This window comes from Pollicipes pollicipes, unplaced genomic scaffold, assembly GCF_011947565.3.
Source record: "Pollicipes pollicipes isolate AB1234 unplaced genomic scaffold, Ppol_2.1 Scaffold_6052;HRSCAF=7182_pilon_pilon_pilon, whole genome shotgun sequence".
NCBI classification, from domain to species: domain Eukaryota; kingdom Metazoa; phylum Arthropoda; class Thecostraca; order Pollicipedomorpha; family Pollicipedidae; genus Pollicipes; species Pollicipes pollicipes.
Window position 1 is genome coordinate 22,347,582 of NW_023596805.1, and position 25,084 is coordinate 22,372,665.

At 59.1% G+C, this 25,084-nt stretch overlaps 1 protein-coding gene across 1 annotated transcript; it reads right to left on the reverse strand.

Moving 5' to 3' along the window:
- Positions 1–2,905: 2,905 nt before the first annotated feature.
- Positions 2,906–24,296, reverse strand: TM9SF3 (transmembrane 9 superfamily protein member 3). Its single transcript, XM_037228216.1, has 14 exons — positions 24,066–24,296; positions 22,080–22,275; positions 12,115–12,251; positions 11,668–11,766; positions 10,738–10,857; positions 10,295–10,426; positions 9,429–9,536; positions 8,734–8,892; positions 7,761–7,886; positions 7,016–7,116; positions 6,157–6,264; positions 4,790–4,936; positions 4,140–4,223; positions 2,906–3,858 (listed from the first exon to the last, which is right to left on the reverse strand). Exons 1-14 carry the CDS (start codon positions 24,141–24,143, stop codon positions 3,714–3,716), a joined length of 1,740 nt encoding a protein of 579 aa, XP_037084111.1. The 5' UTR covers positions 24,144–24,296; the 3' UTR covers positions 2,906–3,713.
- Between the last annotated feature and the right edge of the window lie 788 nt (positions 24,297–25,084).

A 25,084-nucleotide genomic window follows, 5' to 3' on the forward strand; every position in this document is an offset into this window, starting at 1 on the left:
GGCCGTCAGGGGTCCTAAAGCAGTCAAGAGATCAGGGACAGAACTGACGGCCTTCGAAAAGGACAGGACGTTCAAGGGATCTCGAGTCCGTAGGATTGATTCTTGGCAGTCAAGGGCCCCAGTAATGGTTAGGGTCGGACACCGTGCAGGTTGACAGGACCTCCCGTACGTTCCGTGGTTATACTTGTAGAATGATCTGAGTGTCTTTTCAAATTTCATGCATTTCTTAAGTCCAGATTACGATGTCATTCTCTCATAGCTGACATGCAATTTGACTTCCAGCCGCTTGATTCATTCATGAATTCATGGTTATTAGATGACACAGACCTCTAATCAGCTGGCCCAGTCCCAGTTAATGTGAACAGTCACGCAGTGCCACGCCGCATGCTCTCCTCCACGGCCAGCCGGCCATGCCAGTGATTCTCCGGACAGCCTCAGCCCCAGCTCCAGCCCTGTGCGGGCAGCCAGTGGTCCTCCGGGCATCCCAGGCCCAGCCCCAGCCCTGCACGGCCGTTCGCGCCTGGTGGCCAGCCACAGATCCTCGGACCGTGACGGCCGAGGCTCGCTATCGTCAGCTGAGCCCGTCACAAGCCCGCCCCGTGACGTCGAGTCATCACGCCAGGCCGCCCCGTGACGCCGAGTTATCACGTTAGCCCGCCCCGTGACGCCGAGTCATCACGTCAGCCCGCCCCGTGACGCCGAGTCATCACGCCAGCCCGCCCCGTGACGCCGAGTCACCACGCCAGCCCGCCCCGTGACGTCGAGTCATCACGTCAGCCCGCCCCGTGACGCCGAGTCACCACGCCAGCCCGCCCCGTGACGTCGAGTCATCACGTCAGCCCGCCCCGTGACGCCGAGTCATCACGCCAGCCCGCCCTGTGACGCCGAGACACCACGCCAGCCCACCCCGTGACGCCGAGTCATCACGTCAGCCCGCCCCGCGACGCCGAGTCATCACGCCAGCCCGCCCTGTGACGCCGAGTCACCACGCCAGCCCTCCCCGTGACGCCGAGTCATCACGCCAGGCCGCCCCGTGACGCCGAGTCACCACGCCAGCCCTCCCCGTGACGCCGAGTCATCACGCCAGGCCGCCCCGTGACGCCGAGTCACCACGCCAGCCCTCCCCGTGACGCCGAGTCATCACGTCATCCCTCCCCGTGACGCCGAGTCATCACGTTAGCCCGCCTTTTGACGTCGAGTCATCACGCCAGCCCGCCCTGTGACGCCGAGTCCTCATGCCAGCCCGCCCCGTGACGCCGAGTAATCACGCCAAGCCACCCCGTGACGCCGAGTCATCACGTCAGCCCGCCCCGTGACGCCGAGTCATCACGCTAGCCCGCCCTGTGACGCCGAGTCATCACGCCAAGCCACCCCGTGACGCCGAGTCATCACGTCAGCCCTCCCCGTGACGCCGAGTCATCACGTCAGCCCGCCCCGTGACGCCGAGTCATCACGTCATCCCGCCTTTTGACGTCGAGTCATCACGCCAGCCCGCCCTGTGACGCCGAGTCATCATTCCAGCCCGCACCGTGACGCCGAGTCCTCACGCCAGCCCGCCCTGTGGCGCCGGGTCATCACGCCAGCCCGCCCCGTGACGCCGAGTCACCACGTCAGCCCGCCCCGTGACGCCGAGTCACCACGCCAGCCCACCCCGTGACGCCGAGTCATCACGCCAGCCCGCCCCGTGACGCCGAGTCATCGCGCCAGCCCTCCTCGTGACGCCGAGTCACCACGCTGACGTACGGCCCTCTCAGACATCGCCAAACGGGCCGTGACGTCATGCTGATAGATTTTCGTGTTAGACACCAATAGTAACGCTATGGTTACAACGGCATTTGTACGCGCGGCAGACATTCAACCTAGAGCTTATCCGCGTGTACTCAACGTTGTGCAGCCTGATGAAATGACATGCGCAGTAGTCAACACTCCAGGCTACATTTTTCAATATATTTACAATGTGTCATTAGAATGCTAGGCAAATGCCGCTTAACATAAACTTCGGTGAAACTTTAAATAATGCAATCAACGACATAAATAGTGTTGCACTCGGCACAGCAGCTCCCCGTGCCGCAGACGTCGTGCCCGGACAGGCGGCAGCTACGCGCCTGTGATCTGATTGGTCACCACCCCACCAAGGCCGAAGGTAACATCAACGCTGCTGGATTTATGCCGCGTCTCGCGGGATCGAAGCGAGCCAATCACAGCGAACAATGGCGGCCGGGCGTGCGGTGTCCGAACGGCGGCAGCGCTCGCCGCTAAAGCGCGTGACGAAGGGGTTCAAGCGTGTTTCAAAAGCACCAGTGAGGAGCACACGAACCGGACGGCGTCCAGCGTTCACAGGTCATCGCCGCTGCCGCTCGGGGGCCTTACTCCCGACTCACTCGCGGACATCACGTCAGCCAGCAGGCCTGGTCCAGCACGCGGATACCCAACAATAAAAACACACGCCGACTCCGAACCCACAACCCCAAGTGGACCCCGCGCGCTCTAACGATCCGAGTTCGCACGAGTGACACAATGGACAAAGCGGCGATTTAGGCGGCCCTCCTAGCACAGCACATTTTTCTCAAGACGATCGACGCAAAAGTCCATTACCAGACAGAACGAGACCAGAACAGACCATACACCCCACCACACAAGCACACACACGCCGAGACCTCCGGTCCGACCGAGCAGGCGGCCGGAGTGGGGCGATCCCCGCCGCCTCTTTATCACAGGCGGGGGACGCGGCGTGCGCCCGCCGCTGGAGAGGGGCGAGGTGGCCCGCTCAGCCCGCGAGCGTGCCGCACCCCCGGGCTGTGGGTCCGACCGGCCGCCGCACCGGAGCCGCGCCGACGCTCCGGTCCGCCGGCGGCTGTCGCTCGCCCAGCAGGCGTTCAGGCGCGCCACCGAGGGCGGGGGCGGCCGCGCACACGTTCGGAGCGGACGCTGTCAGCGCGCGCCGACGCCGCCGCAGACCGGACGGCGACGCGGGGCCAGAGCACGCTGACAGGCGCGCTGGTCACCTGCCGCGGACGTCCGAGTGTGGAGGGTCCGCGCCAGCCTGCCACAGCTGGGAGGGGAGAGGCTGCCGGGGCCTGGAGGTGCGCACAGCGCCGTCGTCGGTCCGGTGGGAGCAGCAGCGCCGCCGCGGCGTTGTCGACCGTTTGGCGGCGTCCGGTGCTCAGGCTCGGGCCCAGACCGCCGCCGCCCCGCTCGGTCTTATAGCGCTCAGCCGGTCGGCACGGCTCGCCGTCTGTCCGACAGCCCGGCCGGCGCCGTCCCCGCCTCAGGTGTTCGGGGGGCGGCCGGCGCGCGGCCGGCGCCCGAGCTCCTACTGCCACGCACGGTCCGGAGATCGGGGCGCAGCCCGGCCGCCGCTCCCCCTGGCGCCGGTCCGAACGTTCCACACACGGCAGTGCCTGGCCAGGCCTCCAGCACCGCACACCCGGCGGCGGGGCTCCGCACGTCCCCACACCCTCAGACGGGCTGCGGCCAGCTCACCCGGCCAGCGGCGGCCGGCCGCGCCGCTCTGGCAGCGTCGACGTGCGCTGAGCGTCCATCCGACAGCAGACGGTCCGACTAAGGACAACAGACACCGACGCCCGGCGGATCTGGCAGCTCTGGACGGCCTCCGCGGCTGCCAAATGTCGGGCGTTCGTGCTGCGCCGCGCCGCGCCGCGCCGCGTAACAATGGCCCCGGCTTCCGGGGCTGGGCGGAGACCGCCGCCCGGCTAGTCGATCTTGACGGTGCTGTAGATCTTGTGGACGAAGTAGTTGGTGCCAAGGTAGCCGATGGTGCCGCACATGATGCCGAGCACGGAACTGAAGAGGCCCATGTAGGTGAAGTAGAATGCTGTCTGGAACAGGCCGTACATTCTGCGGAAGAAAGCGGGCAGATGATGAACAGCTGGAAGGGATAGGATCGTTTTTTTCAGTAGATCACGCCAGAAGTCTTCTCTCATGCCGCAATAATTTGACAAAGTTTTAGCCCGCACACAGGTCCACACTGCACAAGAAGATCCCGCTAAAATCACAGTCGGATCCGCCTCGCACAAGGAACGGGCGCCCGAGATGCAACATGCCCAGCCCCACCTACCGCGGTAGAGCGCCTGGGGCGTACCCAAACGGGCCACGACATCGCGAACGGCGTCACTCACTTGGTCTTGAAGAAGAAATAGTAGATGGAGTACATGTAGACGTAAGCCGAGGTGGAGCAGCCGGCCAGGAAGCTGGTCCACTGCCTGCGGGCACGCGGAGGAGGACGGGGCGGTCAGCCTCCTGCTACACGGTACGTGAGGCACGGTGTAGCAGGTGTAGCAGGGCGGTATAACAGAACGTGAAGTACGATGCAGCAGATGTGGCAGTACAGCGCAGCAGGTGTGGCAGCACGATGTGGCAGGTGAAGCTGTATGGTGTAACAGTATGTGGGGTACGGGGTAGCAGGTGCAACAGTACTGTGTAACAGTATGTGGGATACCGTGTAGCAGGCACGGCAGCCGTCACGACACTTAACATTTACATTTACGTGCTTTTAACAATTCGACACTGAAAGTCGCTCGTTCTGGAGGTTGAACCGGACTGACTTTCCCGGCATTCGGCACCTGAAGCTGCGATACTACCCATGATGCAGTAGTACCGCATCGCATGCCACGTTACCGCATGCGAGGCAGTTCTGCTAACAGGGGCCGACAGCCTCAGCCCACCCGCTACCGCCGACATGGCGGACAGTCATCCCACGAGACCACCAGGCACCAGCCGGACGGCAGGCGGGGTCGTCTCGTCCCACCGCCTCGGCCCCAGCACGCACCATCGGTAGTCTTCAGCGTTGAGCAGGAAGTAGGTGCAGACGATGGTGACGCAGACGGAGACCACCGACAGGATGAGCAGCACCAGCAGCATGAAGCCGTACACGTAGTAAATCTTGTACGCCCAGAACGACGTGAAGATGAAGTACCTGCGACCGGGTAAGCACACAATCCAGCGGTGGACTTTCAATGACAAACAGCAAAACGATGAAACACATGTCCTGTCCCAGCATTTCGACATTTTACACAAATTTTCAACCGAATACCAATGAAGACATTTGACGGGCAGAACAAACGACTCAGTTGCGTTGTGAACTGGAAGGACATCAACGAGAAAGCCTAAGACCGTCCGAGATCGGCAAATTAAATCCATAGCGTTCCCCGCAGGTGGAGATCAGGCCAAGGCCTGAGCCCAGCGAAGCTCTTTTCCCAGTACATGTCTTAAGATTCCCAGCATTTCACCTACATCTCGCGAAATGTTTCGCATAGAGAGGTTTTCAATTCTAACGTTGCCGTGTTTCAGCAGCTCGTCGCTATTAACGTCGAACCATGTGAGAGCCCGGCAGGCCAGTGCCGCGGCGGGTTCCGCTCTGTATCGACCTCGAGTCAGTACTTATGAGCCTATGTACTCGGTCTCATCCCTCGGCGACTGGAGGCACTCGGTCCCATCCCTCGGCGACTGGAGGTACTCGGTCCCATCCCTCGGCGACTGGGGGTACTCGGTCTCATCCCTCGGCGACTGGGGGTACTCGGTCCCATCCCTCGGCGACTGGGGGTACTCGGTCTCGTCCCTCGGCGACTGGAGGTACTCGGTCCCATCCCTCGGCGACTGGGGGTACCCAGTCTCATCCCTCGGCGACTGGAGGTACTCGGTCCCATTCCCCGGCGACTGGGGGTACCCAGTCTCATCCCTCGGCGACTGGAGGTACTCGGTCTCACCCCTCGGCGACTGGAGGTACTCGGTCCCATCCCTCGGCGACTGGAGGTACTCGGTCTCATCCCTCGGCGACTGGGGGTACTTGGTCCCATCCCTTGGCGGCGGGGATGCCACAGCTCACAGCTAGTGAGGGCCTAAACTGATACTTGAGTTGCTCTGCAGATGTGTGTGCTTTTCACGAAGGCCTTGGAATATCTATAACTAAACACTCGAATAGTCTAAGACCCTAATACCCATTTCTACACTAATTACAGAGAATATTATCATGACAGCCTGCCGTACGTGCACCTTTTTTAAAGCCGTACAGCAATCATTTCACGGCTTTCAAAGAACGCTCAGAAGAATAATGAGCGTTCTTTTAAGCAGAACACTCATTGGACGACCACACAGCCGCAGCGCTGCACAATCCGACGGCGGTGGGCGTAGACTCACATCTCAATGAAGATACTGCCGAAGGGCAACACGCCACCGAGCGGGATGATGACCCAGGGCTCCATGAACCACTTCTTCTCCGGTATCGGACGGGGCACGGCGTTCACTCTGCGGCATAGGTCACCGGTCACCGGCCAGAGGTCCCCGCTCACGGGGTCAGAGGTCATTACTCACGGGTCAGATGTCATTACTCACGGGTCAGAGGTCACCACTCGTGGGTCAGAGGTCACTACTCACGGGTCAGAGGTCACCACTCACGGGTCAGTGGTCACTACTCACGGGTCAGAGATCAATGCATACGGGCACGTGGCTGACGGACGTCGGCCAGATGTTACTGGTGACAGCCCACCGGCCACGGGTCAGACGTCACCAGAAACGGGTAAGAGGTTCGTAACCACCGGTCAGAGGTCACCAGCTACAGGCCAGCAGTCAGCGAGGATCGGCCCGTCAATGTACATAGGTCAGAGGTCACGCACCACGGTTCGAGGTCACTGGGCACAGTCAGAGGCCAGAAGCGGAATAGCTCCGTCAGTAGAAACAGCATCAAACTGCGCAACAGGGCGTGACGCTACAACAATATACAGCTGGCGCAGCAGGAGCTGACGCTTGCGAAAAGCTGCACCGAACCCACAAACACGTAGGTGAGCCATTAGCGCCTGGCCGCCGACGAGCGGTTGGTCGGGTATACACGTGGGATGTACCCGGAGACACAGGGCTGAGGCCGGGCCACCGCCCGCCGGCCGACAAGCCCCGCCGCCAGCGCTCGCGAACCCGCCCAATCTCCGCAGCAGCGCCGGTCCGGCGTCACCTGCTGACCCCGTGACCACCCGTCCCCCCCGCGCTCGGGGCGGCGCCTCACCTGCAGGGGAAGTCGGCCTGGCCGTTCAGGTTCCTGCCCAGCACTGTGCCGACCAGGGTCAGCGGCAGAATGACGAACAGGCAGATACAGGCCACCGCCAGCTGCCGGCGAACACGGTGGCGGGGTCAGAACACAGCGGCAGAGGTCAGGACAGGGTGCTTAACAGATACAGGCCACCGCCAGCTGCCGGCGGACACGGTGGCGGAGTCAGAACACAGCGGCAGAGGTCAGGACAAGGTGACTAACAGGTTGTCATGGATGAACATGCAAGTTCACGATATGGCCGACAGTCGAACGGTACAGCAACAGTCTGAGTGGGCAAAATAGCACTGCCGCCATGTTGAAAAGGGGAGAGCAATACCACTATCTACAGTGATACCCAGCAGCCTCGCAGCTTATTCCCAACGCCAACGTGTCCTGACTATACAATCTCATTCATGTCTTGATCACGCCACACGTCACAGAGCGCATTGAAGTAGTCACACGATGCGTGGCCCCACCGAATACTGAGCACGAGCCCAGCATTGCACACATGATGTACAACACGATACCATGGTGACGAATGAACGGCACAAGGGGCGTGACAGCGCGTTGCCATGAAGACAGAGGACGCGGCGCGGCCTGACGTGCTGGCCCGTTACCACGGCGGACGAGAGAGAGAGAGGGAGTGTTGCCTACACACAGCGCGGCATAGCGCTGGCAGGATGAAGAAAGGGACGGCCCGGCTGACACGGCAACACGTTACCATGGTGACGAAGGGGATGGCCCGGCTGGCGTGGTAGTAGAGCGCGATGAAGTTGATGAGGAAGGCGGTGCCGCAGACCAGGGCGGGCAGCAGCGCCGCCGACACTGCCATCTGGCGGATCCAGATCTGAAACAGCGCGGGCGGGCCCGGTCACAGCCGGCCGCGGCAGCAGCTGGCGTTGTTACACATTCGTGGCTGTCCCGGGAGGCATATCACCAGCACGCTACTTCCTGGACACCCGCATGCACCCAACTCCAGTTGGTAAGTAGAGTGCTCACCTGGCCCGTTCCACTGCACGTCGGACACTAACACAATGCTCACTCACGTGCTCACCTAATGAGAGCGCGCGCACGCCGTGTGCTCGCCACGACACGGCCTGGGAACACACCAGCAGGCACACCCTCCTGAGGGCAGATCAGCTGCAGCGCCCGCCCTACCATGTGTTCAAGCCAAACAGGCATCGCTCACGTCACCATGTATCTGAGCTGAAAGTACATGTACTGAGGACATGCCAGTGAAACCTTCATTTGCAAGTCAAACCTAGCCCTGAAAGAGGATTATCGACTCGACACGTACTCGTGGTCTGCAAACAATTCCTCCTGAATTTCTCTTCCTTTTTTCTTCCCACTGGTTCTCACTTCAGCACATACCCTGGACACGTGAGCAATGTGGTCTCACCACGCACATACTCTATAGGTAAGCAAGGTAAGCGGCGTGGTGTCACGTTACCCCTCGCGCGGAGCATCTAAGCTGGGCAAGCCGTGTGTTCTCACTTCGCCGTGCGTTCTCACCACTGCCTCGCGACCCCGGGCGAACAGCCGCCTGTGTCCACCTCGCCACCCACGCGAGCGTACAGCTGCGTGTGTCCACCTCGCCACTCATGCGGGTGTTCAGCCGCGTGGCGAGTGCCCACCTTGTCGCCCATGCGGGCGCCCCGCCGCGTGCGCCCACCTCGCCACCCATGCGGCCGTACCTTGCCGCCCATGCGGGCGTACAGGCCGCCGCCGAAGTACCCGTTGACAGGGCTGGTGGCGGCGTACACGAAGATGGCCGTGCTCAGCAGACTGCCTCGCTCCGTGTACAGCTCGCCGATGATGGCGATCAGCACCACCAGCAGCACCACGGCCGCCACCTGCCGCAGACGGGACGCAGGTCAGGTCAGGTCAGGTCAGGAACATGGCACTTGTTGCCAGTGTGTGGTCAGGTCAGTGTGTGAAAGTAGCAGGGTAGCGCAGGGCAGCACAGTAAGTGAGAAGGTGGAAGACAGGACAGGACAGAAAGGCACAGGAGATACAATGCATGTCAGGTCAGGTCAGAGCAGGTACAGGTCAACAGAAGCTGGAAACTTCGAGTATGGCCCACAAGCTGGGCAGACTAAAAACCCAGACTGTGGAGTGCAGACCGAGCACAGACTACGGACAGCAGACTGAGCACGGCCTGGCAGAACCGGACAGCAGACGGGCGGCTCCACCTAACGCACCTGCAGACGGACACGGCACGCCACGCCGGCGGGGCGCAGTCCCCAAAACACGGCTGGAACAGCGGTACCGGCGGCCAGAGCAGCCCCGCCCGGCCGGGTGTGGCACACCTCGACACCACCGGGGCGGGCGTGCCTGCCTCCGACTGAAGAGCGGCTCCAGCTCGGCGGCCGGCTCCTGCTGACCGTACCTGGCAGCCGGTGCCGATCAGCGCCGAGAAAATGATGGGGTGGCTGGCCGGGCGGAAGACGTCGCCGTGCACCTGCTTCCAGCCATACTCGTCCCCGAGATCACGCTCCTGCGGCCGGCCGTCCGGAACAGGTCAGATGGTGCCGGCCACAGGTCACGGGGCGCCGGTCACAGCTCAGAGGGGTCGCCGGTCACAGCTCAGAGGGGTCGCCGGTCACAGGTCACAGGGCGTCGGTCCCAGATCAGAGGCCGCCGGTTCGACGCGAGCGCCACCGGGGTCAGACAATCGGGAGGGCGCAATCTACGCTGCCAGGTCAACGCTACCACCCTCACCAGCTGTATTCATTGCATACGCCGTATGCATTATCACGCCCCACAGGGAGCTGTAGCAGCTGTGCCCACCAAGCCCGCCACGGCACCGCACCACCACCCTCCCAGTGGCGGCAGATCCCCGGTCCGCGTGACCACGAGACCGTCCATGTCTACTGTCTCTTTCCTTTCGATGTGATTCGAATACGTGTGTGATGCACTCATGTTCTGTCTCCGGCGACTGGGGCGGGCAGAGCGGTCTGGCCAGGCTCCTGAGGGTTAGCCAAGTCCAGCTGCTCACCCTTCTGTTCCAGTCACCCTCCACCCCCTGTTTCAGCTACCCTCCACCCCTCTGTTCCAGTCGCCCTCCACCCCTCTATTCCAGTCACCCTCCACCCCCTGTTTCAGCTACCCTCCACCCCTCTGTTCCAGCCACCCTCCACCCCTCTATTCCAGTCGCCCCATCCACCCCTCTATTCCAGTCACCCTCCACCCCCTGTTCCAGTCAGCCTCCACCCCCTGTTTCAGCTACCCTCCCGTCAGCCGTCTGCCCCTCACCACGTCGTCCATCTCCTCGTCCCTGCTGTAGCGCTGGTAGTCCTTCTTCAGCGTTCGCATCAGGATCATGGACACAAGGCCCACCAGGAAGATCACCATCATGAAGCTGTTGAATATGCTGAACCAGTGGATCTGCCGCATACCGAAAAGCCAGGGCTGTCAGATTCCCGCACCCAACAGGAAAAGCTACCGAATGCAACCACAGGGAAACAAAAATGGGGTGTACAGGAACAACACAGTATGAAGGCCGTAAATCGCTACAATGCCGCCATTCAGTGCATCAATACGGGCTATAATGTGCCACAAAACAGTGACCAATCAGAAGGTAACCAACCAAAAGAGAGCCAAATACCAAATACAATGAGCAGCAACAAGACCAGAGTTTCGAAACGCTTAGGCCACGGGCTCTATTGGCTCCTTCATCAGGAAACAGGATGACTCACCCGGTGTTGGAAAAAGCTGGGATCCAGGTACTTGTCGAATCTGTCCTCGAACTTGACGGCAGACTTCTTCCACACGACTTCGTACGTCAAAGGTATCTTAGCGCCCAGGGTCAATTTCACCTACAAAACAGAAACAATCGTAACTTCTCATGCATCACTGCTGCCGCAACTCATCACAAGCCAACTACAACGCCCATGGAATGCCGACAAATACTTATTTATTTTAGTATTTCTCAAATACAAGTACTATTATTATATTTCTCAGACGACTCCCAGGGGCACGATGATACGGTTGGCGGGCGCCGTTGTCAGTCCTGGCGCCCCGCCTCGGTCAGCAACACGACAATACCACGTGTCGACGCATCATCAAGCCACCTTCACCCCCGCCTGAACCGGAGACCGGCAGTGGAACAGGATGGCCAGCCGCACCACCGCCGCCGCGACGGGGAACAACTCGTACACGGACCACATCTACAGCTGTCTCCTCAACCGCAACGCGAGGGCATGATGGACATCAGACATGCCGGACGGCGGCAGACATAGTGTGCATGCGTGCGCCCCTCAGCCCCTCACATCTCAGCTAGGTGAGACCTGCTTACTCATGCCGGACGGCGGCAGACATGGTGTGTGCATGTGTGCGCCGCTCAGCCCCTCACATCTGAGCTAGGTGAGACCTGACCTGGACTGACCAGGTGCGCTTCGTGATACCTGACCTGGCCTAACTGGGTGAATCCGGTGATGCCTATCCTGGCCTGACTGGGTGGATCAGGTGAGACCTAACCGGGCCTAGCTTGTAGGACCTAACCTGACCGGGTGTGTCAGGTGATACCTGACCTGACCTGAATGGATGTACCAGGTGATACCTGACCTGGCCTGATAGGGTGTCAGGTGAGACCTGGCCTGACCTGACCAGGCACCACCATGTCCTACCTTCGCCTCGGACGTCAGGTTGACGTCCACGATCATGCCGTCGTTGACGCCGATGTCGAAGCGCTTGTGGGTCCACAGGTACTCTCCATCCTCGTCCGACTGGAGGGCAGACGCGCGTCACGTGGGCCGGCCCGCGGCTCAACACCCAGCGGCACACACACGTCCGACCGGGGGCAGAGCGTGGGCAACTATGGCGGCACTTGGGGAGGCGTCCAATGTGCAACACACCCCGGCCCCAGTACTGGCCAACGGAGGGCATCATGATGTGAAGAGCGTCCCGACACACGGACATATGGCGCATCGGCCAATTGTATCTCGACGCTCGACAGCATCGAGCGTATCCCTCGGACCCGTGCGAACCCCTCCGGCCCACAGCTCCGCTCCGTCCCTGCCGACCCCTGACGCCGATCCATGACCTGACCGGCGCAGCGCGCTGCTCTGACTGACCTCTCCGATGATGCCCCAGATGGGCAGGTCGTCGATGTACATTTGGTACCAGTAGTGGTTTCGTACGGCATACCGGAAGGCGGCCAGGCCCTCTTCGTCCAGCGCGATCTGACAGTACGTCTCCTTCGGCTGGTTGGCTGCAACGGAGAGCTGGGGTCAGCACAGCACCGGGGCTGCACCCAACCACGGACCACTGATCACACAACGACGGACCGGGGTCAGCACAGCACCGGGGCTGCACCCAACCACGGACCACTGATCACACAACGACGGGCCGGGGTCAGCACAGCACCGGGGCTGCACCCAACCACAGGTCACGTGTCACACCACCACGGTCGTTGTCACGGCGCGACGACCTTGGGCCAAGCCGGGGGACACTCTAGGTGAGCGCGCCGGACAGAGCACAGGGCATCAGGCCCCATCAGGCCCCTGACCTGAAGTGGCGCTTCTGGTGGCTAACAGCAAAATCCAGACGTATTGTGCCGAGCTGCACCTTTAAGGCAGTATACGTACCCCGACGTCAAAACATCGGGTTGGAACCTGACGGACAATCACACGAAATAAGACCGGGCGATAACTTCTAAGGTGGCTCAAGATGTGACGGGTTACATCATAGACTTCTCCACTACGATACATTGAGGCCTGTGCTAATAGCCGAGCACCTCAAAGTGGCTGTCAGTGTAATCAATCTAGCCCACAAGGCCACGGTTAAGTTTCTGCGTACTTTGTGAGACCACAAATCAGTGAGCCACGTGGTGCGGCTGGTCCCAAAATTGTCGTCATCTTAAGCAGCTGGTGAAATGAAGAAAAAAGCGCGGCAAATCGTGGCTGAGCAAACATGCTTAGGCCTCTAAATTTCCAGGAGTTTGCGCACTGAGCCAACGGTGTTTCATCCCAGGCATACATCGCAACGCCCTCGAAGATGCCCCGCCCTCCTCCCCCCCCCCCCTGGCTGGTACGACGACCGGTCAAAGCTCGCGTCACCCGCCCAGCCAAGCGCCGGTGTCGCACGCTACCCTGGTGATCGTCTGATGACGGCTTCCAGTCCCGCTGGTCTGTGTCCTCGACTCTTTCTCCCGACACCGCGTGGCCAGGACAGAGCTTCCCGACTGACACAAGCCAGGTGCCCGGCACGAGCTCTCGAACTGACACACGCCAGGAGCATGCTGACGGATCGTGCGCAGAGAGACGGACGGCGGTGGCCTCCTCAGGTTCGGGCTCACAGATCGCAGCCACCGCTCGGCGATCTCGCGCCATTACGTAACTTGATTCGCGCGTTCGACGGCAGCCGCGCTGTTGCCGCCCGCTTCGCGCAGCGCCCAGCTTCAGTCGGCTATTTACAACACGAGGGCCGGTGCTCCGGCCCAGTTTGCCACATCTCAAGGATTCGCGGACACGACTTTAGCATCCCACGGTGTCCTACAGTATGCTACGGTATACCGCACCCTATAACATGTCAAAGTAGTCAACGTTGTGTACCACAGGAACCATGCACGAACGTCATCATTCAGCGCTACACTGTGAGACGGCCGACGATGCAATGATTGGGCTGGCTTTTATCATCGCGCCTGCCGCCATCCATTGTACGGGAGTGTCCTGGCCGGCGGCTGTTTATACAGAGCCGGGCCGGCGTGACCAGCCGGGCGTCAGGCGGCATCGGACGGGAGCCGCACGGGCCGCCCGGGCGGCGGGCGGGTGTCGGCCCCGGCGCCCGGCGACACCGCTGCTCGGCGGCGAGCTGCACGAGCCGACCGCGGCCGGCCCGGCGGCAGGCGGAGACTCGGCCGGGTCGCCAGGGGCAGGACACGGGCAGGACGGCCAGTGGAGCCCGCGGCTCAGTCTCCACATGACAAAATGGTGCTCACCGACCGTCTCCCACAGAAAGCGCGGGCAAGTTGTGTCCAGGAGGCGAGAAGGTGACCTTCCTGTTCACAACATCCCAGCATCTGCCACGTATTGTGAAGCTGGGAACGTCGACCATCCGACAAATATTGGCGTCTGGGATTGTCCTATATATATATATATATATATATATATATATATATATATATATATATATATACACACATATATATATATATATATATATATATATATATATATATATACATATCACGGGAGACCACTTCCAACACGGACAGTGCAGTGGAAACCTCAGCCCATAAGTCTGACACGAATCAACACCGGTATGCTTGTATTGCTTGACAAGGACGGATCGTGTACTTCAACTCATAAGGCTATTGGGAACAGGGAAAACCAATGCGACCCGATTCCACGAAGGCCGGAAGAATTTCTGTTCAGTCCAGCCTTTCCTTCATTTCATGAACAGTGCCGACCTCGTCTTCTGACGTACGTCCGGCGTTCTCGCTATCGACGTATTTCAGTTGAAGTTAATAGAAACTTAATGAGACGGAAAGCTCTAATAACATCAAGACCTGCAATCCTATCAAAACTCGACTCACAATGATCGTCATCCAACGATTTTAAACAATATTGTTCTGTACTTGCCTTACACCTTACTGAAACGTATCTGCCGAACCAAGAGGGTCACAACAAGGAGCACCAGTGCGATGCCTTCAGGTCACAGGTGTTCTGGGGCGCCCGTCACAAGACGTGTGTCACAACACCGTAGTCGACAGCTCAGGAGCACAAAGACAGTCGGGCCGGTACGTATGTAACCCTACGGGATTCACCTTAGGTGTATTTTTTCTAACGAAACCATTGGAATGGTAATGCACTTCGTGCCTATTGCATTGGATTTCTTCCTAAGACGCGATTATTGTGAAAACAGGCTTCGCAAGGCTGAATACCTATTGCAAACGCATGTTGGCAAATCCCGTTTATTCTAAGTCGTTCGGTCTGATGCGAAAGCTGTGTGCTGTGATGAAAAATAGAGCGCACTCGTGCGAACTACGCACGTGCGCCGTCACAAACTAGAGCGTCGTGACGCGTGCTGGCTGTTTCTTCCTCCTGCCCAAAATGTCCGTAGAAACAGCACTGGGCCTCACTTGCATGCAGCCACAGAATATCATGGCGTGGTTTAAACGGACGACTTGGTTCATGGTAGTGCTCGTTAGCCCTGAAGCTCATTAGACGTAACCGAGACTGACCGGCCGACCAAACCGCACGCCTTCGTCGACCGTGGCGCGCGGCCCCGGGACAGCTCAGGGCTCATGTCACAGCAGCCGTACCCTCAGCGGGAGGCCATGCACTGCCGAACCGCCGGCCCGCTCGCCTTCCACACGCGGTGTGCCGGACTCCGCGGACGCGGCCGACATCCGCCACGTCGCGGCTTCTCAGCGGCGGACGCCGTCGCACTGTATACACTGGCGAGCTCCCGGCGACCCGGCCAAGTCACAGCGCGACATGAGAAGGCCGACAGCCGCAGGGACGGACCTGACGAGTGTTTCCGAGGGATGATGGTGGCCCGAGTCCCCAACAATGGGTTGCCATCACACATCTGCATCTCACATCACACATCTGCGCGTGCTGAACAATACAGAGCAGCGCACGGCGAAAGATCAACCGCGTTACGCGGCCGTCTGTACCATTAGATGCCGAATTCCTCCACCTGCGGTCCAGACCAACAAACCCGCGGCAAGGCAGCTCGACGTCGAACTACATCGCCGACTTCTTCGCTGTCTTAGGGTCAGCTGCACAGCCGCTGTACATAACCACGGCCCCACCGGGCGACAACGGCGGCCAAGCCACAGCCCCGCCCTTGACGCTGGCACGTGCTGGGCGTGCCTGCCCGCACGACAAAAGCCAGTGTCGTATCAAGGCTGTATCGTACCGGGGCCGAGCGCCTGAGGGCGTTTACGTTTGGCGCCGACCCCCGGCGCTTAAGTTTGGGGGGAGGGGGAAGAGAAGCTGCCAGGGAGGCAGTGACGCGTCGTTGTCCCCGCCAATAGCCGGCCGCCACCGCCGCCACCAATAGCCGGCCACCGCCGCCGCCGCCGCCGCCGTGGTCTGGCAGAGCCGCCGTGTACACACCACACGTGCACACCCACCACCACTGGTGCGGCGCCCGCCAGATCCAGCAGCCAGTCCCTGTCCCGCCGCCAGCCCATCTGCCAGAGCTCCTGGCCGTCCGGCGCCGCCGCCCGGTCCGGTCCCAGGACGCGTCCCAGCGCAGCAGCTCGCGCCCGAACCTCGCGGCCCGACCCAGTTCACCAGCCCTCGGAGTCCAGCAGCCCTCTGGAGTCCAGCGGTCCGGACGGGACTCACAGCTGGACAACATGGCCGCCAACGAGAGCGCGTCGCAGCAGTTTCTGGATGACAACCAGTACACGCGCAATGGTATACTGCGCTACGAGCGCATCTTCGGCGACACGTACGTCAGTACCGGAGGACAACGGACGACCGAGGTGAGATGGCAGCGCAAGGAGGGAAGGAGGGATGGGGGGAGGGAGGGAGGGAGGGATGGGGGAGGGGGATGGAGGGAGGGATGGGGAGGGGGAGGAAGCGCGCGCCATCAAGGGGAGATCGCGGCAAACGCTGCTGGGCCGTCGAATAACGTTAGCCTACGACGCAGCTGAAATCAGTCATCATCCCTCTCTGAACGTCAACCAAGACCCTCGACCAAATAAATACATGGTGCGCTCACCCCGCGGCATACAGTCTCAAACCTGGCTCGAGTACTCGTTTCAACGGGCTTCGTTCACGCTGTTCATGTTCTGATGGGGAGCTGCCTTGCACAAAGTGTTCGAGCTCCGCTGCTGTCTCCAGTAGCGACGCCGCGATCATTTATTTATTATGCACACAGTCGGCTGAGCCCCTGCCAGTCTGTCGCTCATGTCCCGGCCTGAACCAGTAGCCGCACATAACCCCCGGTCCGCCGCCGCTCCGCAGAAGTTCTGCGGCCGGCTGCGTCTGACGCCAGGCGCGCGCGTGCTGGACGTGGGCGCCGGCACCGGCGGCTCGGCTTTCTACATGGCGCGCCAGTTCAGATGCCACGTGGTCGGGGTCGACCTCTCGCGCAACATGATGGAAATCGCCGAGGAGCGGCGCTGCGCGCTGCCCGAACAGGTGACCAACGTCGCGTGTGTGACCTCAGGACACCCCGGGGCGACCACGTGTCACCTCGGGGAAAACCCGCAACGACCGCGTGCGTGACCTCTGGGAAACCCCACGGCAACCGTGTGTGACCTCGGGGGACAACCCAAGGCGACCATGTCAGACCTCGGAGAAACCCCGCGGCGACCGTGTGTGACCTCGCGGACGCCCCACGAGGGTCGTTAGCATAAGTCCCCATCCGTCGGTGGAGTGGACGCTGGGGCCGGCCGGCAGCCATCTCGGCTCGAGCTCACGAGCACCCCATGTTACCCGCTGTATCGTTCGCACACTGAGGTCCGTTTCAGGACTCCGATCCAGCCGTGCAGGTTTCGGCAGCTCTCACAGTTTGAGGGATCGTGAGGGGGGTCTGAGACCGTTCCCCGTCCGCCTGGACCTGACTGCGCCTCGCTATCCCATCCGACGCACCGTGTGACCTCTGCCTACTGCTGACCTCCATGCACAAACCCTGTGTCAACCCTGGTGATCTCCCCTGACCCATGCAGACCGTCCTCGTCTCCATGCCGTAACCCTGACTCGCTAATCGGACTTGGACTACGACTCGGACTCGGACCCGGACTCGGATCCCTGACTCGAATCTTGCCGTCCTCCACCTGCCTTGTCCCTTGATCCGTATTCACCGTCACCTTCCATACTATCACCTAACCACATGTTAACCCCGTGTCGACCATCCCACCATATAAGCACCCCTGCTCAACCGAGCCGCCGCCGGACCCGGAGCTGACCTCGCACTGACCCGGTGCGCCCCTTGATCCCGCACTGGCCCGGCGCGTCCTCTTGACCTTGTACTGACCCCGTAAGCCCCCTTAAGCCCACGCTGAACCGGTGAGCCCCCTTGACCCCGCACTGACCCGAAGTGCCCCCTGACCCTGCGCTGACCCGGTGCATCCCCTTGACCCCGTACTGACCCGGTGCGCCCCCTTGACTCCGCGCTGACCCGGTGCGCCCCGCCCCACGGCAGCTGCGGTCGCGGCTGGAGTTCCAGATCGCCGACGTGACGGAGGCCGAGTACGAGCCGGAGTCGTTTGACGTCGTCTACAGCCGGGACACGGTGCTCCACATCGCCGACAAGCGCGCCCTGTACGGCCGCTGCCTGCGCTGGCTGCGGCCCGGCGGCCAGCTGCTCGTGTCCGACTACTGCCAGGGCGAGGGCCCGCTGAGCGACGAGTTCGTCCGGTACCGCCAGCAGAGAGGTGAGGTGCAGACCGCCAGCAGCGGCGAGGAGCGCCTCAGCCGTGACTGGTGGTCACAGCTGCTAGCCTGAGAGCAGAGGTGAGGCGCAGACCGCCAGCAGCGGCGATGAGGAGCGCCTCAGCCGTGACTGGTGGTGACAGCTGCTGGTCTGAGAGCAGAGGTGAGGCGCAGACCACCAGCGCCGGCGAGGAGGAGTGCCTCAGCCGTGACTGGTGGTCACAGCTGCTGGTCTGAGAGCAGAGGTGAGGCGCAGACCGCCAGCAGCGGCGAGGAGGAGTGCCTCAGCCGTGACTGGTGGTCACAGCTGCTGGTCTGAGAGCAGAGGTGAGGCGCAGACCGCCAGCAGCGGCGAGGAGGAGTGCCTCAGCCGTGACTGGTGGTCACAGCTGCTGGTCTGAGAGCAGAGGTGAGGTGCAGACCGCCAGCAGCGGCGATGAGGAGTGCCTCAGCTGTGACTGGTGGTCACAGCTGCTGGTCTGAGAGCAGAGGTGAGGCGCAGACCGCCAGCGGCGGCGAGGAGGAGCGCCTCAGCCGTGACTGGTGGTCACAGCTGCTGGTCTGAGAGCGGAGGTGAGGCGCAGACCGCCAGCAGCGGCGGCGAGGAGCGCCTCAGCCGTGACTGGTGGTCACAGCTGCTGGTCTGAGAGCAGAGGTGAGGCGCAGACCGCCAGCAGCGGCGGCGAGGAGCGCCTCAGCCGTGACTGGTGGTCACAGCTGCTAGCCTGAGACTGCTATCCGGGCGCAGGCCAGCTCGGCAGCAAGATCGTACAGGACTGGCGGCAGAGGGGTGGCGACAGGGGACGGAGGGAGCGGTGCAGTGGTGGCTGGTGATCTGTGGTGCCGCAGTGATAGCTCAGGTCGCAGTCCACCATCCACTTTCCACTATCTCTCGATCTTCTAGCCTCCGACGTCGGCCTCACTGACCAGCGGCATACTCCAGCCAATACGGCGCCTGACGCTGCGCCTCCGGCTGAGACCCGCCCGCCCTCCACGCTCCAGGCTACCACCTGCTGACCGTGACACAGTACGGCGACTGCCTGCGATCGGCCGGCTTCCAGCAGGTGGAGGCCATCGACAACTCGGCCTACTACCTGGAGATCCTGCAGGACGAGCTGACCAGGTTCAAGCAGCAGCGCGCCGACTTCCTCGAGGTGAGGACGCCCACACAATCTGACTGAGCGACAGCGGTGGTGTGCCAACAAGCCACTAACCCTGCATTCATGCCGCGATGGTAATGGACAACTCAAACAACTCCAAATTCATGCTATCTGCAAACCCATTGCCAGGTCGAGGTGCCCCTGGCAGCAGAGCATGAGTCTGCCGCGCTGGACCCGCCTCGCTAGCGGCTCTCCAAGCCGTCATCCGGCCTCCAATGACTGCGACGCCGCTCACCCGACTAAAAGCGCTGCCTACTCACCTGTCAGCGAGTGGGCCGGCGCCATGAACCCCAATCGGGCTCGCACCATCCCAAATCCGTGTGGATTCGGCTTCGGCCGGCGGCCTACCCAGCCCGGCTGCCGCGTGACGACAGCCCGCCCCGCCGTGGCGCGTCCCCCAGCCCCGCCCCGCTGTGGAGCGTCCCCCAACCCGGCCCCACTGTGGCGCGTCCCCCAGCCTCGCCCCAATGTCGGCAGTCCCTGTGACCCGCTGTGTGTGGCCGTTGCAGACGTTCAGCCAGAAGGACTACGACGACATTGTCGGCGGCTGGGAGGCCGAAGCTGAGGCGCGTGTCCGAGGGCAGCCAGGTGTGGGGCCTCTTCCAGGCCCACAGGCCGGCCTGCTGACGTGTCCGAGGGCAGCCAGGTGTGGGGCCTCTTCCAGGCCCGCAGGCCGGCCTGCTGACGTGTCCGAGGGCAGCCAGGTGTGGGGCCTCTTCCAGGCCCACAGGCCGGCCTGCTGACGTGTCCGAGGGCAGCCAGGTGTGGGGCCTCTTCCAGGCCCGCAGGCCGGCCTGCTGACGACTGGCACCCGATGGCGGTCACCGATGGCGGCCAGCACCGGGCGGGTTCCCAATAGCTGGTGCCGGCTGGCCGGCGAGCCGTGGCCAGTGCGCCCGCCGCCGGCCGCCGGCCGACATCTGCTAGCCATCGGAGCTGCTCGCCACGAGCGGCGGCGGGCGGAGCACTGGCAGCGACAATACACAGAATACATTATTTTGAGGGGTGCTGAGAACTTTTATTTTGGTGTAGATGAGTACGAAAACAGCCATTGTGTTTTCAAAAAGCAATTTAGCTTTCCGCTTTCTATCTGAAAATTTGCCGATTTTGGTCGTTATTATCTTCCGGTGAATGTTAGCGCTTTTATTTTGCTTAAGTTGCGGGGAAATGATTCTACCGCAAAATTAAGGCCACCTTTGAAAAGCTAAGACCGTAATCTTCTCAATCATGTCCCAACTTCTTTACAAACATTGCATACTGTGTCTGTTGAGAACAAGAATGCCCACATCTTTCTTTGGGTGGGGGCGGGGGGATAGGAGTGGGACGGGAACTACATGACAGCTTTCGTATTCACCGAAAAACACCCAGCTCCCCAGAAAACCACGTTAAGCCCGTTTCGCCACCACATACCGAACAGTGCCCGACCCCTAGTGGTCGGTAAAGGCCCGGCAACCGCCGATAATGCTGTCGGATGTCGCATTGTCAATACAAGGATGTCGGTGTCCAGAGGTCTGTTGAACATCACTGACGTGCGACGATTTCGAAGACAAAGGCGGAGCGGAATGAACTACCTATGGGGAAGAGACCTAGTGACCCCGAAGCCCCAGCAAAGATCACGGACAGTGTCTCGACCCAAGACAGACGTCCACCGACCGCAACGTGACCTCGGCAGCTCCAACACGAAATCGAACATCTTCATCTCCGAGACATGACGTCCGGAGAGCGACACACGGCCGTGTCCATCCCAGATGTGAGGCCAGTGGAGCGACACACGCTCACACGGCCGTGTCCATCGCAGACGTGAAACCAGTGGGACGTCACAGGCTCACATGGTCGTGTCCAGGCCGTGTTCATCACAGACGTGAGACCCAGCTGAGCGGGACTCCCGACGACCTAGGTGTTGTCCGTGAATGGTCGGCGGCCCGCCCGCCAGGTGACCACGAGGTCAGGCGGCCCGACGGCCCAGTGCCCCAGGGAAATGGGTCCAGGCTCATCAAGACACACCAATTGTTCAGGCCCGAGTCGCCAGCTTGTGGAATCTTGCCGCAAGTTTCTATATGTGCCACTACTTTCACTGAAACACGCTTATCAAGCTACTTGGCCAACTTTGTCGCCACCCCAGTGGTGTTCTGCATCAACAAACAAATGGCATATTCATGAATATTGCAGCCCCCAATGCACCTGAGAAAAGCAAATAAGGTACCCTGTAGCGCCGCGGACACGAGGCCCATACCAGACGCAGCACAGCCTAAGAAGCGACGTCCCGAAACCCAAACCCGAATCCGAACACGGCCCCGAAAGTCGAAATTCGAGCGGAAAATCTGATCTGATCCGAATCCTCCATCGCCCTGCCTCCTCTGGCGACCATGCATGGAGCACATGACGCGGCGAAAACGACAGCAGCTGTGTCAGCTTCCACACAAATTTGCGTGCTTTTCGCATCCCTACCACTTCAGGATGCTCCTTCCCGCACCTTCGCGAGATCCCCTCCGTCCCTCCCTTTTGACATTCTCGGCTGGTGCCGACCCCAGTCATACTCACAGTTGAACTGAATGTCGAGCCCGCTGAACTCCAGCTCGACGCCCTGCAGCGCCTCTCCCAGCGTCTCGTGATAGTGGCTGATTCCCGCCTTGTTGCCTTTGCAGAAGGGTAGCGAGAAGTAGCTGTAGGTCTCCTGGCGGTTGTGGTACGGGCCCACGGTGTTCATCCATAGCACCACCTCCTCGCCCGAGTCGTACTGCAACAGTGGGAGACGCCGCGACTCAGGCTGATGCTGGGGACGCGCTGGCCTCTGGTGATGGGCAGAGCATCAGAACCGCCTCCAACACTCCCACCACACCAGCTCCGAAAGCAGGGCTTGGAGCTGCTGTGGTGCTGGGCAGCATCTGGTGGTGCTGCCCCAAGCTCTTGCTTCTCACAGTAGTGCAAGGGGTCTCATAGAGCTAACCATAGCTCTTGTTAGGCAGGCACTGGAGTGTGGTGGCACACTACATCTCAGAGACATCTAATGCTTGAAAGCACCTGTGGAACTAGATGACAATGAAAGACTGGTTAAAAATTCCCTGGTGATGTCTGTTCAAAGAGATCATCCCCAAAACATGTAATTACAGAAAGGCATTTTGCAACCAGACACAATAACAACATTCTGCCACCACTCAAATAAAAAACTGTCTACATTTTGATATGTGCAAAACTCACAGGCCTCTTTCTAGTATATACCAGGCAACATCATTGGGATATTAGAATGTTTAAGGTGCATGGTCACATGGCGCTTAAAGCCCATCACATGCCACACAGCACGAAAACAATAGCAGTCATATTTATCAAATGCCTCCAAATGACATGTGTATAATATTCTACATGAATCATTATATAACATTGATAAAACATAGCATTGCCAATCATCAGCAAAACATTGAAATCAATGCATAGTGGGTTGCTTGTGGAAGACCACAGACAGCTGGAATAACAGTCAGTGAAGCAGCTCTGAAAAAGAACAGGGCCCAATGACAAAGTAGGCCCCTCCAGCTAAAAATACCCCAGCCCCATGTCCCAATTTGGCCCTCTACTTGCTGAAATTCTCTATTATGCCAATGGGTTGTCCTGTTTAGAAACAACTGCAAATGGCAGACACACCATTTTCAGTACTGAAATTTGACCAGTAAATATTAGGATCAAAGTGTCAATGTAATATAATGGGGTCCTACCTATTGCCTTCTCTGTAACTATAAAAAACCATCCAATGCACCACCCTGCCTGTGGGGCATAAGTGAGCTAAACCTTATTTTTGTCTGCTTAACTCAAGCCTAGCCAGATTGCTCTAAAACTTTAGCATTATTCAAGCATGCGAATTTGGGAGTGTTGTTTAAAATGGTTTTTGCACAATCTTAAAGCAATGAATGATTGCCTCTCTATGACCTTGAATTGGTGGTGAAAAAAAACACACAAAAAAACACCAAACTTGGAGCACTCAGAGGACCATGCACATGTACTGAAACTGTCACTGCAATGCTGCTGCTATGCGGAGCATGTTCAGTGTAACATTTATTTTTTGCACTCTGACATATGGTTCCTTTAAGTGTAAAAATAAATAAGTAGTATACTTCACTGTGTAACACATCTTTTTGTACACATACTGTCAGAGCTTGCAAGTAGAATTCTGCTCAGCAAAGTATGTATTTGATCCAGCAATACACAATATTCTTTAAAAATCACAACACACTAGAAAAATGGCAGGTGCTCCCAATTCATTGATGCATGCATGCATCCCTGGAATGCAATTAGGATGGGTTGGCGATTCAACAGTCCTCAGTTGCTGTGGAGCAATTCCCATAGGATATCACATGATGGGAGCATTTGTTGGCCAAATAAATATGTAAGGCTTAATTGGACTAAATGTTAAGAGTTTTGCAAACACACTCCAATCAGTTACAGAAAACACAGACACAATAACCACATGTATAGTATGGACATTGCACAGCGCAGCACCCACGTAGACTGCCAATGCTTGGGAACCAGCTATCTTACCTTATGGTCATGTTCATCGCCGGTACACACAGCCAACGATAAAGTGACTATTAAAACCTTTCTAAAAAATGAATCCATGTTTTAAATGAACGAAAACACAGTTTGGTTTACAGAGAACACACTCGGCCCCTCCTGAATGCTGATTTACTGCCTTTTCATTATTCGGGGTCACCAACACCAAAATCAGAATATCAGTCTCCAATAATGCGTCTTCGTGGCCTTGCCGTCGTGTACAACCATTGGTTTGTATTTGTGCTCCAGATATGCCGCACTTCGTTGTTTGCGTCAGCTAGTCTGATAGTATATAACTTTGAGGTATTTGATCAAATATGTGAGTATAGGCGCTATCATGGAGCGGTAAGGGTAAGTTATTAGTCCAATTGATTATTTTAACGCATCTGTCAAGTGGTTCAAGCGTTTTTATTTGGCTGCGTAATCACTGGCGTTGATATATCTAGAAGAAAATGCAGACCAGTCAGTATATTCTAGGATGGCATTCCCATTCCAGGGTTATGTATATCTATGGCGCTTTCAGTCTTGCTCTAAGCAATAAAGTCGTATATAGTGCCGACTTTTTTAGTTATATGCACTGCTTAAATTCTCCCCTTTAAAAATTTGCTTAGAAGTACGTCATTGAAATCCAACCACTGAGCAGCGACCCTCCCGACAAGGCATTCGAAACATAAAGCAAATATTGCGAAGAGCGATAGCACGGACCCAGGTCCGCCGAAGACACCAACAAACACTGGAGAGATCCACCTGGTATGCTCCACAGTCCAGGAGCTATCCTCAACAGCCGCAAGTTCCCAAAACATCCCGGGGAGCAGAAAGCACAAGGCGCGATCAGACCGTTTTGGTGCTGTAGGCCCGCACATTGACAGCCTATCTTGACGTGCAGGTCTCCCCGCCAACGCAAACGGAACGTCGGCTTGACCAGGACTCTGAGAATTGAACAGGTGTATCCTAGGTTCCGTTTGGCCCGATGTGGGTGAACAGAAACGCTACAAAGACGTCGTCTT

Bases quoted from the DNA above. Each gene is read 5' to 3' on its own strand.
- TM9SF3 (XM_037228216.1), bottom strand. From the start codon at position 24,143: ATGGATTCATTTTTTAGAAAGGTTTTAATAGTCACTTTATCGTTGGCT. The intron at 6,265-7,015 runs GTGAGGCGCCGC...CCTATGCCGCAG, and splicing joins CAGGCCGACTTCCCCTGCAG to AGTGAACGCCGTGCCCCGTC. The intron at 4,224-4,789 runs GTGCGTGCTGGG...GCGTGCCCGCAG, and splicing joins AACGCTGAAGACTACCGATG to GCAGTGGACCAGCTTCCTGG.